A 12836-nucleotide genomic window follows, 5' to 3' on the forward strand; every position below is an offset into this window, starting at 1 on the left:
GCGTTAAACAGTAAAATCTGGTCAAAATGTTTGTCAAAAGAAAAGAAATGAAGCAAACGTTTGATGCTTTGAAACAAGCATCAAAGTACCTGATGTTTGTCACTGACTCGTGTTTCAGACAATGTTCATGTAGCTTCCAACACATTTCCAGTTTATATTTACTAATAATTAGACACTTATAACTAAATAAAACTTTATTTTTTGGTCAGTGCATTAAAACCAAACCGCTTCATCAGGATTTCACTGAGAAGTTCAAACGTTTTTTTAATTCAATCGCCGTTTTTCAGATTCATTCCAGCTTTGGCCACAAGATGGCAGTAAAGTCCTGGATTTTGACTGTTATTTTTACATTTCTTCTCTGGTTCTCTTTAAAAGATTTTAGTGTAAAAATGTTCAAACTCGTAATTATTGACAAAAATATATTTATTTAATTCTCAGCAGCACAATTGGAGTGAATAAGTAAGCAAATTTATTTATATTTCATAAAGCATTTCACAGGGAAAGTTCATAATGCAAAAGTACAAAAATGAGACGAGTATGGAAAAATAAAGTTATTTTAAGTGTTGAAAGCAAATGCAGCAATTTTAATAGTCAAATAAATATTTTATTTTTCATGTAGAAGAAAATTAATATAAGAAATTAAGCTGCAAGTCCAACAGTGTGTTCATGTTGACTTTATTTCTTCTTTGTAATATTGGCAATGACTGGAAAGAAAAAAGAGGAAAGTGAAAATCAGAGTTAATTTACAAACTATGCATTGTTTCATGTGTTTGCATGTAAAGAGCTAAAGTACCTTGTTGGACCCAGGAGTCTCTGGGATGAACACATATGGGTCCGTTCTTTGTGTAGAATCTGGACGTGGAAACAGGATCGTTAGTTCTGGTGTGATTCTGCGTGTTGAAATGAAACGAGTGAACTCACATCACGGCTCTCACACAGGGAAACCGGGCCGACTGCTTATGGAAAACCGACCCGACAACATGACTGCTGAGGTTCTTCCTGGAGACGTGGAGGCAACACGGCCGGTTCTTCCCAGTCGGAAAATGACCTGCAAACAGAAAAGGGATTAGAGTTTAAGCAACAAAAACACAAAACATGAACAAGTATTGTTCTCTAGTTTCTAATGCAGATATCTTCCTACTGTTGAAACGGGACAAAAATGACATAAAAATAACTTTTCATGAAGATATAGGAGCTTTTTTAGGTCAATAATTAATTAATATTGACATAAAATACATAATAGTAATAATCTTCCTGTTAGGGTTGTTGTTCTTTCCTACTGTTGCCTTGTCCTTTCTAAGGATTTGCAGTGAGTTGGTTCAATCTTCCAAAGATAGATTATCATTTTTCCATGATAAACTGGAACCTGTTTCTGGGTTTTACTGGTTTTCATTACAAATGTGTGTAAAACTTTGTCAATATCCCACTAATATCCAAAAAACACAATTTCTCACTTGCCGCGTTTCCATTAAATGAGAAACATAATTAAAATCAAACATGAGTAACTGTTTAGAAAACATGCAGCACCATCATCCTCCTTCCCCTTCCTTTTGTCTTCTTTGTCGTTTCCGTCAGTAGTAAATGAGAAAGCTTTACAAGATGACGTTTTGAGAGTCTCTTTTTGATAACAGACGTCGCCTGGCAGTATTTTCATGAAGAGTTTTCCAGACTGAGGTTAATAATCTGGAGTTCTGTCACAAACATCGATTCAGCCAAAAAAACATTTTATTAAAAAACTTCAGTTTTGTTAAAGTTGCATCTTTTCATTAAGCAGATTTATTTCTGTAATTCCAACTATGAAGTTATTCTGATGATTGTTTGTTTATGGACATACATTTGTTTTGTTCTTCTATTGTTTCTGTTTATAGTGTTGATATTTCTTTGAAAACTTTTTAAAAGCCTCGTCCACATTTTGTGGATGGGAAGTCAACAACAAAACACGTCACTGCTTCACCGTCAAATACCTAAAGGTCAGAAGTTTCATGGCATATAAAACGGAAACAATAAAAAGTATCAGTATCGCGATACGGGCCTGTATCTGCTGGGTATCGGATCTTAAAACACATTTGAAAATATCCCAGGAGTCGATGCATCGGCAGCAGAGTCAACCGGTCGAGTTTTGGTTTCTGCAGAATGCATTACAATAATCCAAATGAAACTAAAGCATTAATTAAGATTTCCAGTTCAGGACAAGAGCATGTGAATCATTTTAAGGTTTCTAGCAGGAGATTCTGCCAAAACATCAAAAATCTGCTTTGCAGAAAACACAAAACATGCAGTTTGTTTGGTCCTATTTCAAGTACAAAACCCAAAAACAGTTGGTAATATTTTGTGTTTTTGCAGCAGTAAATCAAGCAGCACTGTGTTAATAAGCTGAAGTGTCTGAACCCGATGGATGAAAGGCAGGAATATCTACCTGCAGAGGAGTGGCTGCATGGACACGCTGCGAGCAGGAGGAGCAGCAGGAGCAGGATCTTCATTTTGATCATCAGCTGATGGATCGGACTGACGGCGGCTGATCTCCGGTCTGGTATTTATCGGTACCATCAGTGGGGCCCCTGTGGGCCCCGTGACGCTCATGTCTTCATGCTCCTGCAGGTTGTGTGATTGTTTCGTGGTCATTGTTTCTCACCTCCGCCCCTCACATCAGAGCCTGTTCGCCCCTCCGACCACGAGCTTCATCTCAGTGGCATGTTTCTGAGAAACGGCTTCACACGTCGTCAGAAAACACGTCGCCTGTTTCGCTTTGTCATGGTGGCAACTTCACAGGCCGCAACAAGACAGGATTTCTGTTTCAACCTGACGGCTAATTATAATAAACACAAACGCTGAGGATAGTCACCAGTTTGGTTTTTCACATTTACACAAAAAAATCTCAAACTAGATTTTAAATGGACTCGTTTTCAGCAGGTGTGACGTTTACGTCACATTTACAATCAGAGCAGAAACAGAAACCTTTAAAGATTTGGGTAACATTTTAATTGAAGGGGAGCAAATGAGACAAACATGACGATGACATGAAGCGTCATTCAGTAAATAATTAAACTCTTAACGGATCTTTGCATTAAAAGTGTCATTATTTACCAAATAATGCAAAGTTGAGCATTTTAACGACCATTTTAGTGCATCTTTACATTAAAAGTGTCATTATTTACCAAATGATGCTTCATGTCGACAGTCGTAAACGTTTCTGATGATTCCTTCATGTTCACATCGCCGTCAGAAATGAAGTGTTTGAGTCCTGCACTGTTTTTAAATCCAGCTCAGATTCATGCTCTACAGTTTGGATAACGGTATGATTTATGATTTGACAGTTTCAGGATTTCCTGTTTTGACTGCAGAGGAAGTCACACATGAATTTCACATTCAGTCGCTGTAAGAAGTTCAAACCTTTTGTTCCAGAGCAACAAATCTAAATTTGTTCAGCTGGTTTTTAACGTGACAACACACAGCAGAGCCGATAAACGTAAAGAACGTCTGTTTTTACAAATAAAAACATGAAAAGTGTTCATCATGTTCCAGGTTTCTCAATTAGATTTAGGCCTGTACTTTGACTAGGCCCTTTGAACACATATGATCTGAGCCAGTCTTTGTACGTAGCTGTATATTTAGTTGTTTTTCTTGCAGGATTTTAAAAGTTTTGTAACTGTCTGAAGATGTTAAACTCTGCTGGTGGAGAAACAACTGAAACTTTTTGCTGTGGTCAGTTCGGCCCGTTTCCTCCTGAGGTAAAAACGATGTTGCAGAGACTAAAGTTTTATGTTTCGTAACGTTCTGCGGCAAACCTTCACCTCCCCACACGTCTAACACAGCAGCAGAATCTGAAGCAAAACTCAGTTTTTACACGTTTTTATTTTCCACTTTGAGTTTCTGCTGCTTCTAAAAAAAAAACAACCAGAGATTTTAAAAAATAAAAAATCATCCAGACCTTTACTGGCAGTGAGTTCATGTTTTTTAGTGTCTGGAAAATGAGCCGTTTCAAAAGTCCGCCACATTCAGAGACCACACATTCAAAGATGTGTGGTTGTATAATTGTTCATCTCTTTGCATCTGATTTGACAGGTGGTTGTAAAAGTGGAGTTGTGGGCGTGGCCAACAGCAGTTTATTTAGATTTAAAGTGACAGAACCCTAAAACAGCTCATTCTGACATGAGCTGACCAGAATAAAATCTCATTATTTAAGAATAATTTCATACAAAAAATGTAAAAATCATGTTCTGTAGCCCATAAACTCAGCCTAACCTGTTGAAGGAAGCATAATAACTCGCCAGGCAATATTTATTACAGGCGTTGCATTATTATATCAGGAAGTGGTGGCAACTTCTGAAGAATGGAAGATTAGCCGGAAACTTTCCACATCCTGCAGAATCATGCATCATGTGACTGATGATGCGGAGAAATTGAATGATTTCACCGTGACTCGGCGTGATCGACATCAGGAAATATATTAGTCATTATGCTGAAGACACTGTCAGATTTAAAGCAAGAAAAAGAGGAAATTTAAAACTTGGAACATGTAAAACAGGCCGAGTTCAACGAAAACATTAAGTTAGACAACATCCTGAGTCTAAATGTCGACACGCTTCTGATGTAACAAGTTGCAAAAATGGAAACATTTTAAGAAATGTCTCTTGGTTTCTCAACTTAAAATGCTGTTTGCTGTGAAACAGAATCGCTTTCTGAGTTTAAAACGAAACTTTCGGTGGATTTCAGCTCAGGAAGCTGATAAAGTTCAAACCTGAACCTTCATGGATGCATTTAACTCTACACTGTAAAAACACAAAATATTACCAACTATTTTCATTTCTTTTCTAGAGCAAATATCTCAGTTCAATGTTTTAGTGAAAACTGTTCTCTCCTTTCGTTAAAAAACAAACAAACTTCCTGCTAAATGTAAAATTACTTCATTCTACCACAAACTTGTTTGGATTAAATTCCTCCTGTACTTTGTTGCAGAAAAACACCTGGTGCTTTTGTTAATTTATTTTAAAACTAATAAAACAATAAAACATCAGGAGTTGCTCTGGAAGTTGTGAATCAGCAGCAGCTGCTGTTAGCTTGACGTCTCGTTCAGGAATCCTCCCATTATTTACTCAGATAAAATACTGACTGCTCATAATTACTCAAGATGACCACCTTACTACAGAACCAAAACATTAGGGTGGATTTTCACTCAGACATTAAATATTTGGTTGGATTGTCTTTTAAACAATTGGAGCGTTTTGGTTAGAAGTTAGTTTGACCTTTGACCTCTTCCTACTGACCTGATCCTTTCCAGATTTCTCAATTTCTCATGAAGTTGATTTAGTCCTGATTTAGAAAAGTTTATTTATATACTGAAGTTTATTTATATACATCAAGTTTGATGATTTTTGTCCGTAAAAATGTTTGATCAAACTTTGAACTTTGACTTTTATCTGGATTTTTATTTTCAGAAAATGAATCACGATGTAGAAAACCGAACATTGAGGTTTAGATTAGAGATTTTTATTTCTAACAACAATCTTTATACCTTTACAGTTTTACTTCAGAGTGAAACATTTATGCCTTAAAGTAGACAGATAGCTTACGATATTTTACAGACACTTTTATCATTTATTAAACTGTTTGGAACTTTGTAAATAAATATAAATATATTTTGTCCTCAACCTGCACAGTGAAATACTTTAATAAATAACTTTTACCAAATTAACACTGAAAAACGGAATATTTAATCTGAATCGTAATTTAGCTTAATTCTACTCTTTCATTCTTCTTATCTTTAGTTTTTAGTTGTACACAGAAAAATAAATGAAATATATTTTCTGTTTTTTCCCATCAGCTGCAGCTCTTCTGATCTCTGGATGCAGAAAACGTCTCACTTCCTGCGTTAGTGGAGGCAGAGGAGGAGAAAGACGAAGATGATGGAGACGATGAAGACGATGAAGACGATGAAGACGATGGAGACGATGAAGATGATGGAGACGATGAAGACGATGGAGACGATGGAGACGATGAAGATGATGGAGACGATGGAGATGATGGAGACGATGGAGATGATGGAGACGATCCAGGTGACGATGATGAAGGAGGGGCAGCGGTGGATGAAACGATGGAGAGCAGCGAGAAAGATGAAGAGGAAGATGAAGATGAAGAGGAAGAGGAAGGAGGGGTCGAAGTGACAACCTGAGGAGTGGACGACTGAGCTTTGGCTCTCCTGTTGGAAAAACAATAAAAACATTAAAATATGAGTTTTATAAGTTAAAAATTTATGTTATTAATTCTAAATTATTTTAAATTATTATAAATTCAGGTTTTAAACTGGCCTCAGTTCCTGGATCTTTGGGAAAACCCAGGGAGCGAGAGGGTCGCTGCAGTAATGCCCCGTCTGAGTGGTGAAGCTGCAGAAAGAAGAAAAGTCAGGGGTGTACAAACTTTTTGTAAACCCAGAAGCAGGCCAAAAATAAAATGAAATAAAATAAAAAACCAAATAAAGTAACCTGATGTTCCTGTACATCCCAAACCGGATAGCAGAAAGAAAAAATAATTACATTTTAACTTAAAAATGTCTGAAATTTTGTGATTAATCTCAGATATTTTCTAGCAAAATTTAAAAATACAAATTTTTTTCAATATTTTTGAAAATGTTGAAAAAAATTCTATATTTTTTTTTGTTGTTGAAAATTTAAAAGTTTTTTCTAGATTTCTGAGATTCTCAAAATCTTTGTCAGAAATGAACTTTTTTTTTCTGAAACGCCGCAGCAGATCCAGCATGTCTGCTGTAAGAAAGGAAATACTTCCAGTTTTACATTTCTTTGGGTTTTATTGGATACATTTATTTTAATTAATAAGAACAGAATTTGGGTCACTTTGTCTCAAAATGTTTGCTATATTTAGCCAAGTGTTTTTAAAAAAAGAAAGAAATTTGGCCTTTTGGTAAAAGTTTCTGGATAAACTTGGTTTTACTTTTTGTTCAAATTTAATTATTAAAAGATAAATCCTTTCTGTTCAATTTGACATTTTTCTGTGTAAGAAATTTTATCATTTTTACCCTGATTACAAATTAAAAGCCTCCATCTGAATCTACAGGACAAATTTGTATCATTTTCAAAAGCAGTCGGGGGCCGCACAAAATCGGTCCGAGGGCCACAAATGGCCCCCGAACCACACTTTGGACAGCCCTAAACCATTATTTTCTTTGCTGTAAATTAAAGCAGAATCCTGAAAGCTGTCGTCTCACGTGTTCCCGTTTTAGTCAGAAACGTTGCAGTACGTACATCACCGCTCTCACACACGGAGGATTCGGCCGCTGGATCTCAAGATCTATTATCTTCTCGTTGATCTCAGCTCTGCTGACTTTCTGACAGCAGCTAAACAACTTCTCACCTGAGAACAACAAAAACATCTAATATTTAATCTTTAACAGGAATAAACGTTAGTTTTAATATTCAGCTAAAATTGGCCCTTACCTGGATTTGCAGAAACAACGGCCATGATTACAGCGAGCAGCGCGATCTTCAACATGTTGATGGTTCAGTGAAAAGGAGAATCAATAGAAAGGAAAGTATTTCTGTCGTCTCACTTCCCCTCCAGAGAGCTGATGGTGAACTGACATCCCTCTGAAGAAAACCTCTATTTATTAATCTGAGAAAAGCAGAAGTTCAGCTCCTGCTTGTCATCCAGCAACAACTCAACGTCTGACTAGTTCAGATGACGATTTGTAGATGATTTCACAAAATGACAAAGTTATATTTACAGTTTTTGTCCTATTTCTAACTGTGTGGGTGCATGGAAACCCTGGGAAAGAAGAGGTCAGCCTGATGGCAAAACTATAATTTAACTTCAGACACAAACTTGTGGATTCACCTGTGAACGCACTGCAAAAACACAATCTTACCAAGGTTTTGATTTCACTAAAAACATCTTATTGTAAGTTAAATAATCTGCCATGAATAAATGAATAATCAGGAATTATTGACTTAAAATAAGCTCCTCTACAGTTCTTTGTTAGCTTCTCTTATTTCAAGTGTACTGATGTTTTCACTAGAAATTAGACAAAAAACTTTGTAAGATTTTGTGTTTTGCGGCGGAGGGTTAAACGCATCAATGAAAGTCAAAATATTTGCATAAAATTTTACCCATTTTAATTTTTTCTTGTAAGAAATATCTAAAATATTCAAAACAAAATGCGAAGCTGAAATATTTAAGCTACTACGCTATCGGCTGCCAAATCAGCCAATCCAGGAGCTGCGTTCATTATGCCTGGTGCTGATTGGATGTTAGCTTCTGAGCAGGAATATGAATGAATATTAAGATATATTTGGTGTTTTTTAGTGTTGATTATAGTATATTTATATTGATTTTAAAAAAACACGTTTTAACCTGTTTCACTTGCTTCTTTACCGTGGGTCTCTGGTTCACGTTGGTTAGAAAACACAAACAAAGGAACAGTAATAAATAATACAAAAAAATCCCAAAATGAATCTAAAACTTATTTTTATTGTATAAAAATCAAGGGCAATAAACTAAAATATAGATATTTTAAAATGGGAAGTCAACTTAAATGCATTGTTCAACTTCACAAAAACGTATAAAACGAATTTAACTAAAGTTTAGCTGCACCAACGGTAGAGTATGTAATATTTGCTTACAATAAAGAAACATTATTTAATAATTGGTTTATGTTTTGGTTCAACATGTTTTAAATTCAGATTGAAAACAAGTAAAAACAGGGAAGTTTTTAAGGTCAGGATGTTCTTGTTTTGTGGAAATTGCATTTATGTCTCAACAGATTTAGCAACGAGTCTCAGGATGACTTAATGCAACAGAGTCACAATGTTTTCCCTCCCAGTGACACAAAAACAAGCCACAACATTCATATCTGAACACATATAGACATCAAAACCATAGCAATCCTGTTAGTCAGGATTATTCACACATTAATCATTATTGTAAAATATCATTTGTTGTCTCACAGTGGGAAAATTCAGTTGTAACAGCAAAGATGACGGAAACAAAGCTAAAAATATATGAACAAACTGCCATACGACTAACTCCCAACTCAACTTTTATGCTGATAAATTGACTAATAGATTATTTTTGGTTCTATCTTTATGATTCTGTGTAAATTTTAACATTTTTGTGTGAATTTGTTTATATCCACTTTATCTTCTCAGTGCTGCCCTCTATAGAGCGAACGGTGCCACAGCAGGTGGATTCTCCTGTTTGTTTAATGCCACATAGAGCTTCACCTCCAACGGTACCGAGTTCAGGTATAGAAACACTATTATGAATGAAATCTGTATAATAACCTTCATATTGATAGAAATGTAGAAAAGGAAATTGTTTCGATATATATAAGTATATATATATTTTACACAGAATGAATGTAGCATTGTTCGGTTTAGCAACATTAGCGAGCCAGTCGAAAAAAGAGCTCACTAGCTAGCTAGCAAGTGTATTAGCAGCTAGTTAGCCGTAGCTACAACCGCCTCAAGTCGCAAATCGCAGTTTTCTGCACAAAACTCAAACATTTTCTACTACACTGAATATAAGAGATTAAATAGTCGTGTCACAGCAAAACTTAAGACCTGTGATTATTGTATTTAAGACAAATTTACGTTTTTAAATAACTTTGAGACATTTTTAGAACCAAACGAGGAGAAGCAGCATTTAGTATCTAAGCAACAAAAATCTGGAACAAACTTCCAGAAAACTGTAAAACAGCTGAAACACTGACTTCCTTTAAATCTCAACTAAAAACCCACTTGTATTCGAAATGTAATCAATTGCAAATTTATTGACGGAATCTGACTATGTTGTGTTTTTATTGTTGATTCTCTGTTGCATTGTGTTTTTGTGTTTGATTTGATGTAAAGCACTTTGAAATGTGCTGTACAAATACAATTTGATTGATTGATTGATTGATTTTTAGAGCTGCAATTATTATTTTAATAGGCAGTTGTTCTGATGATTACTCAATTTTAAAAACTTGACACATACTGAGATTTTCCATTTCACTTTTTTAAAATACATTAGACAAAGATGCAAGTAAACAAATACTAGTTATTTTCTTATTTAGAAAAGTAAATTTTTTATCACCCAAAGTGCAACAGCATTACATTTCTTTAGTGAATTTGAACCAAGTGAATCTAAAACTATTAAACTTGATGGATTTTGGCTAAAACTGTAAAAATATTTTGTACAGTTTTGGCTTAATTAGTGCTCTGAATATGTTGTTTTTTGAGAAAATTACCTTTTGTGAGGGAAAATGTTTTTGCAAGTTTAACTAGAACTCTTTAAATTTACTAGTTTTATCTAAATGACATAATGTACATAAAACAAGCTCTCATAATTTGTTAAAAGTTACTAGTAAGTGAGTTTTGTCTTATTTCAGGTGCACTAAAATATTTGCACAAGAAACTAGACAATAAATAGTTGGTAAGATTTTGTGTTTTTGCAGTGCAGGCTGGGATTTGAACCTACGAGCTACTGACGATATGAGATAGAAACCAAAATGAACAAATATTTTATATAAAATCATATTTATTAATGCATAAAGTTCTTATTTTCCCAGATGTTTCCTTCAGAGTACAAAGTTAAAGCATTCAAGTTTCTTAAGTTCCAAATATTTCCACAAATAACTAAATGAGTAAACATTCAACATGTCCAAACTGCTTCATAAGTTACTCCAAATGTTTATAAATATACCAGGTAATAAATATTAACCTTCACTGTATGAGAACAGCAAATTTAAGTCTACCAAATAAATAATTTAACGTATGAAAGAAACTAAAAATCCTAAGTTAATTCAATATAACTAAGCTGTTTGCTCCGGTGTTGATGAAACATGTTCAGTTGTTTTCGCCGGAGGCAGAGGTCACGAAGGTCACCAAGCTCTCGTCCTCCTCGCTCCCAGAAAACGAATCGCCGGAAGAAACCCCGGAGCCAGAGCTGAAGGAAGGAGAGGAAGAGGAAGGAGGAAGAGTGGAGGGAGGCGGAGCGGAGGTGGTGGAGGTTATGATGGAGAGGAGGGAGACGGCTGGTGGAGAGGAAGTGGTCGCGTTCTTTGCCTTCGCTGCCCTGTTAGAGGAAACGTAGAAATACAGATTATAGACGAGTAAAACAGAAGGACAAGCGACATTAGGAGCGTTTGTTTTAGACGAACCTGATCTCTCTGATCTTTTCTCTGGCCCAGGGAGCCGTCATCGGACTGCAGTAAAGACCGCGTTCTGTCTGAAAGCTGCAGGGAAAACAGATCCACGTTTTATACAAATCCAACAATGACGGTTCTTAAAATCTGACCAAGTATTTACGTCTAGATTTAGTGCAAATATCTTAAATCACATAAAATAAGACAAATTTCATTTACAAGTAACTTTTGAGTAAGAAATAAGAGCTTATTTATGTAAATAAACCCTTAATGTTGGTTTAAAAACACTAGCTCCACTTGTGATAAGATGTTTATAAGTGAAATAACTGCTAGTGGAACAATTTTAAGAAATCATTGACTTAGACTCTTATTTCTTGCTCAAAAGTTACTTTTAAGTTAATTTAATCTTATTTCAAGTATTATAATATTTTCACTAGAAAGTAGAGAAAAAATATTTAAGATTTTATGTTTTTGCGGCGTTGAATCTCCTTTAATTATTTAGCATATTCTGAATAAAGAGCATAAAATTCTCTCATTAAAGCTCTCATTTCATTGCAGCTCTTTAGTTTTTAGTTTTAAAATACTCACATGATCGCCCGGATACACGGATAATTGGGTTTCTGGAACAGGTATCCCAGGATCGGCTCTGTGATCTCATTTGTGTTCAGTTTTTCACAGCAAGTGGCTAACTTCTCATCTGAAGATGAAGATTTAAAAAGTCATTTCCAATTCAAGGCAAAAAAAGAAAGTGCTTCATTTTGAACCCGTCTCACCTGCGTTTCCAGAAGCGACCACCAAGACGACGGTGACCAGCGCCGCCTTCAACAGACCGTCAAACCGGATCATTTTCACTGACTGAGGGAAGAAGTGGAGAAAGTGTTTGGTTCTGGTCAGCCGCCTCTGCTGTGAACTGACGGCTGGACGGACGCCGCCTCTACTTAACGGCCTGAAAGCAGAAGTGGCTCCCTGGTTAGTCATCTTCCGATTCCTTCGGCTCTGAACATGTGAAGGAAGGAGATGCTGACTTCAGGGGAATTCCACCAAACGACCCAAAAGTTTTACTGTTCGGAAACGCTTTCATCAGAAAGTTTCATTCGGAAAGTTGAGTCAAAAATAGGGAGCTCCTCTGTGAGGGGGTGTAAGGAGTCTCTGAGCCGGAGGCTGGGCAAAAGTCAAAACATCTTTAATGCACTTAATTATGGTTCCGTTCACACAAGCCCGGCTCGGCCCGCTTCAATCAACTCCAGTTCATTTATCTGAAACAGTTCGGTTCATTTGGGGAGGTGTGAATGGGTAACATTGGATCTGCTCCTACAAACCTCGGCCTCAGTTCGGTTGAAGGGAACTCTGGTGCGGTTCGAATGCATAGAGAGATGCATTCTGGGTAAACACAACCAAAACAAAGGTGCTAACCTAGCACTAGCAGGAGAAATGATTATTAGTCTTTTACCAAAAACAAAAGAGAAATGCTACAATAACAACCGCTAAAATCTGATGCGGCTACATTTTGTTCAGGAAGTTGCTCTCAGTGTCTTCTGAGGTTTACTGGATGACCTGGAGAAAATCAAATATAATATAATAAATATCCCATCAATGTCAAAAACAACAGAATCAAATATTCAAAGTATTAAAATTTACTTGCAAATTTTATTTTTCCGCTATTCTACAAAAAATAAATAAAAATACTGTAGCTACATTCTGATGT

General features: G+C 35.9%; 3 protein-coding genes across 4 annotated transcripts; all 3 read right to left on the reverse strand.

Annotated features, from left to right (window-relative positions):
- Positions 1-405: 405 nt before the first annotated feature.
- Positions 406-3213, reverse strand: LOC122824481 (C-C motif chemokine 2-like). Of its 2 annotated transcripts, XM_044105217.1 has the most exons (5): positions 3156-3213; positions 2417-2592; positions 922-1048; positions 794-852; positions 406-704 (listed from the first exon to the last, which is right to left on the reverse strand). In XM_044105217.1, exons 2-5 carry the CDS (start codon positions 2487-2489, stop codon positions 676-678), a joined length of 288 nt encoding a protein of 95 aa, XP_043961152.1. In that variant the 5' UTR covers positions 2490-2592; positions 3156-3213; the 3' UTR covers positions 406-675. The 2 variants fall into 2 exon arrangements, with proteins under 2 accessions (XP_043961152.1, XP_043961151.1); XM_044105216.1 differs by lacking the exon at positions 3156-3213 and having other exon boundaries at positions 2417-2830.
- A 2252-nt stretch (positions 3214-5465) lies between these two features.
- On the reverse strand, positions 5466-7590 carry LOC122824466 (putative protein TPRXL). The gene is made up of 4 exons (XM_044105193.1): positions 7449-7590; positions 7257-7365; positions 6306-6380; positions 5466-6196 (listed from the first exon to the last, which is right to left on the reverse strand). Exons 1-4 carry the CDS (start codon positions 7501-7503, stop codon positions 5818-5820), a joined length of 618 nt encoding a protein of 205 aa, XP_043961128.1. The 5' UTR covers positions 7504-7590; the 3' UTR covers positions 5466-5817.
- A 2916-nt stretch (positions 7591-10506) lies between these two features.
- On the reverse strand, positions 10507-12124 carry LOC122824465. Its single transcript, XM_044105192.1, has 4 exons — positions 11905-12124; positions 11720-11828; positions 11147-11221; positions 10507-11061 (listed from the first exon to the last, which is right to left on the reverse strand). Exons 1-4 carry the CDS (start codon positions 12107-12109, stop codon positions 10833-10835), a joined length of 618 nt encoding a protein of 205 aa, XP_043961127.1. The 5' UTR covers positions 12110-12124; the 3' UTR covers positions 10507-10832.
- Positions 12125-12836: the final 712 nt, after the last annotated feature.

Source organism: Gambusia affinis, linkage group LG21 (assembly GCF_019740435.1).
Source record: "Gambusia affinis linkage group LG21, SWU_Gaff_1.0, whole genome shotgun sequence".
NCBI classification, from domain to species: Eukaryota; Metazoa; Chordata; class Actinopteri; order Cyprinodontiformes; family Poeciliidae; genus Gambusia; species Gambusia affinis.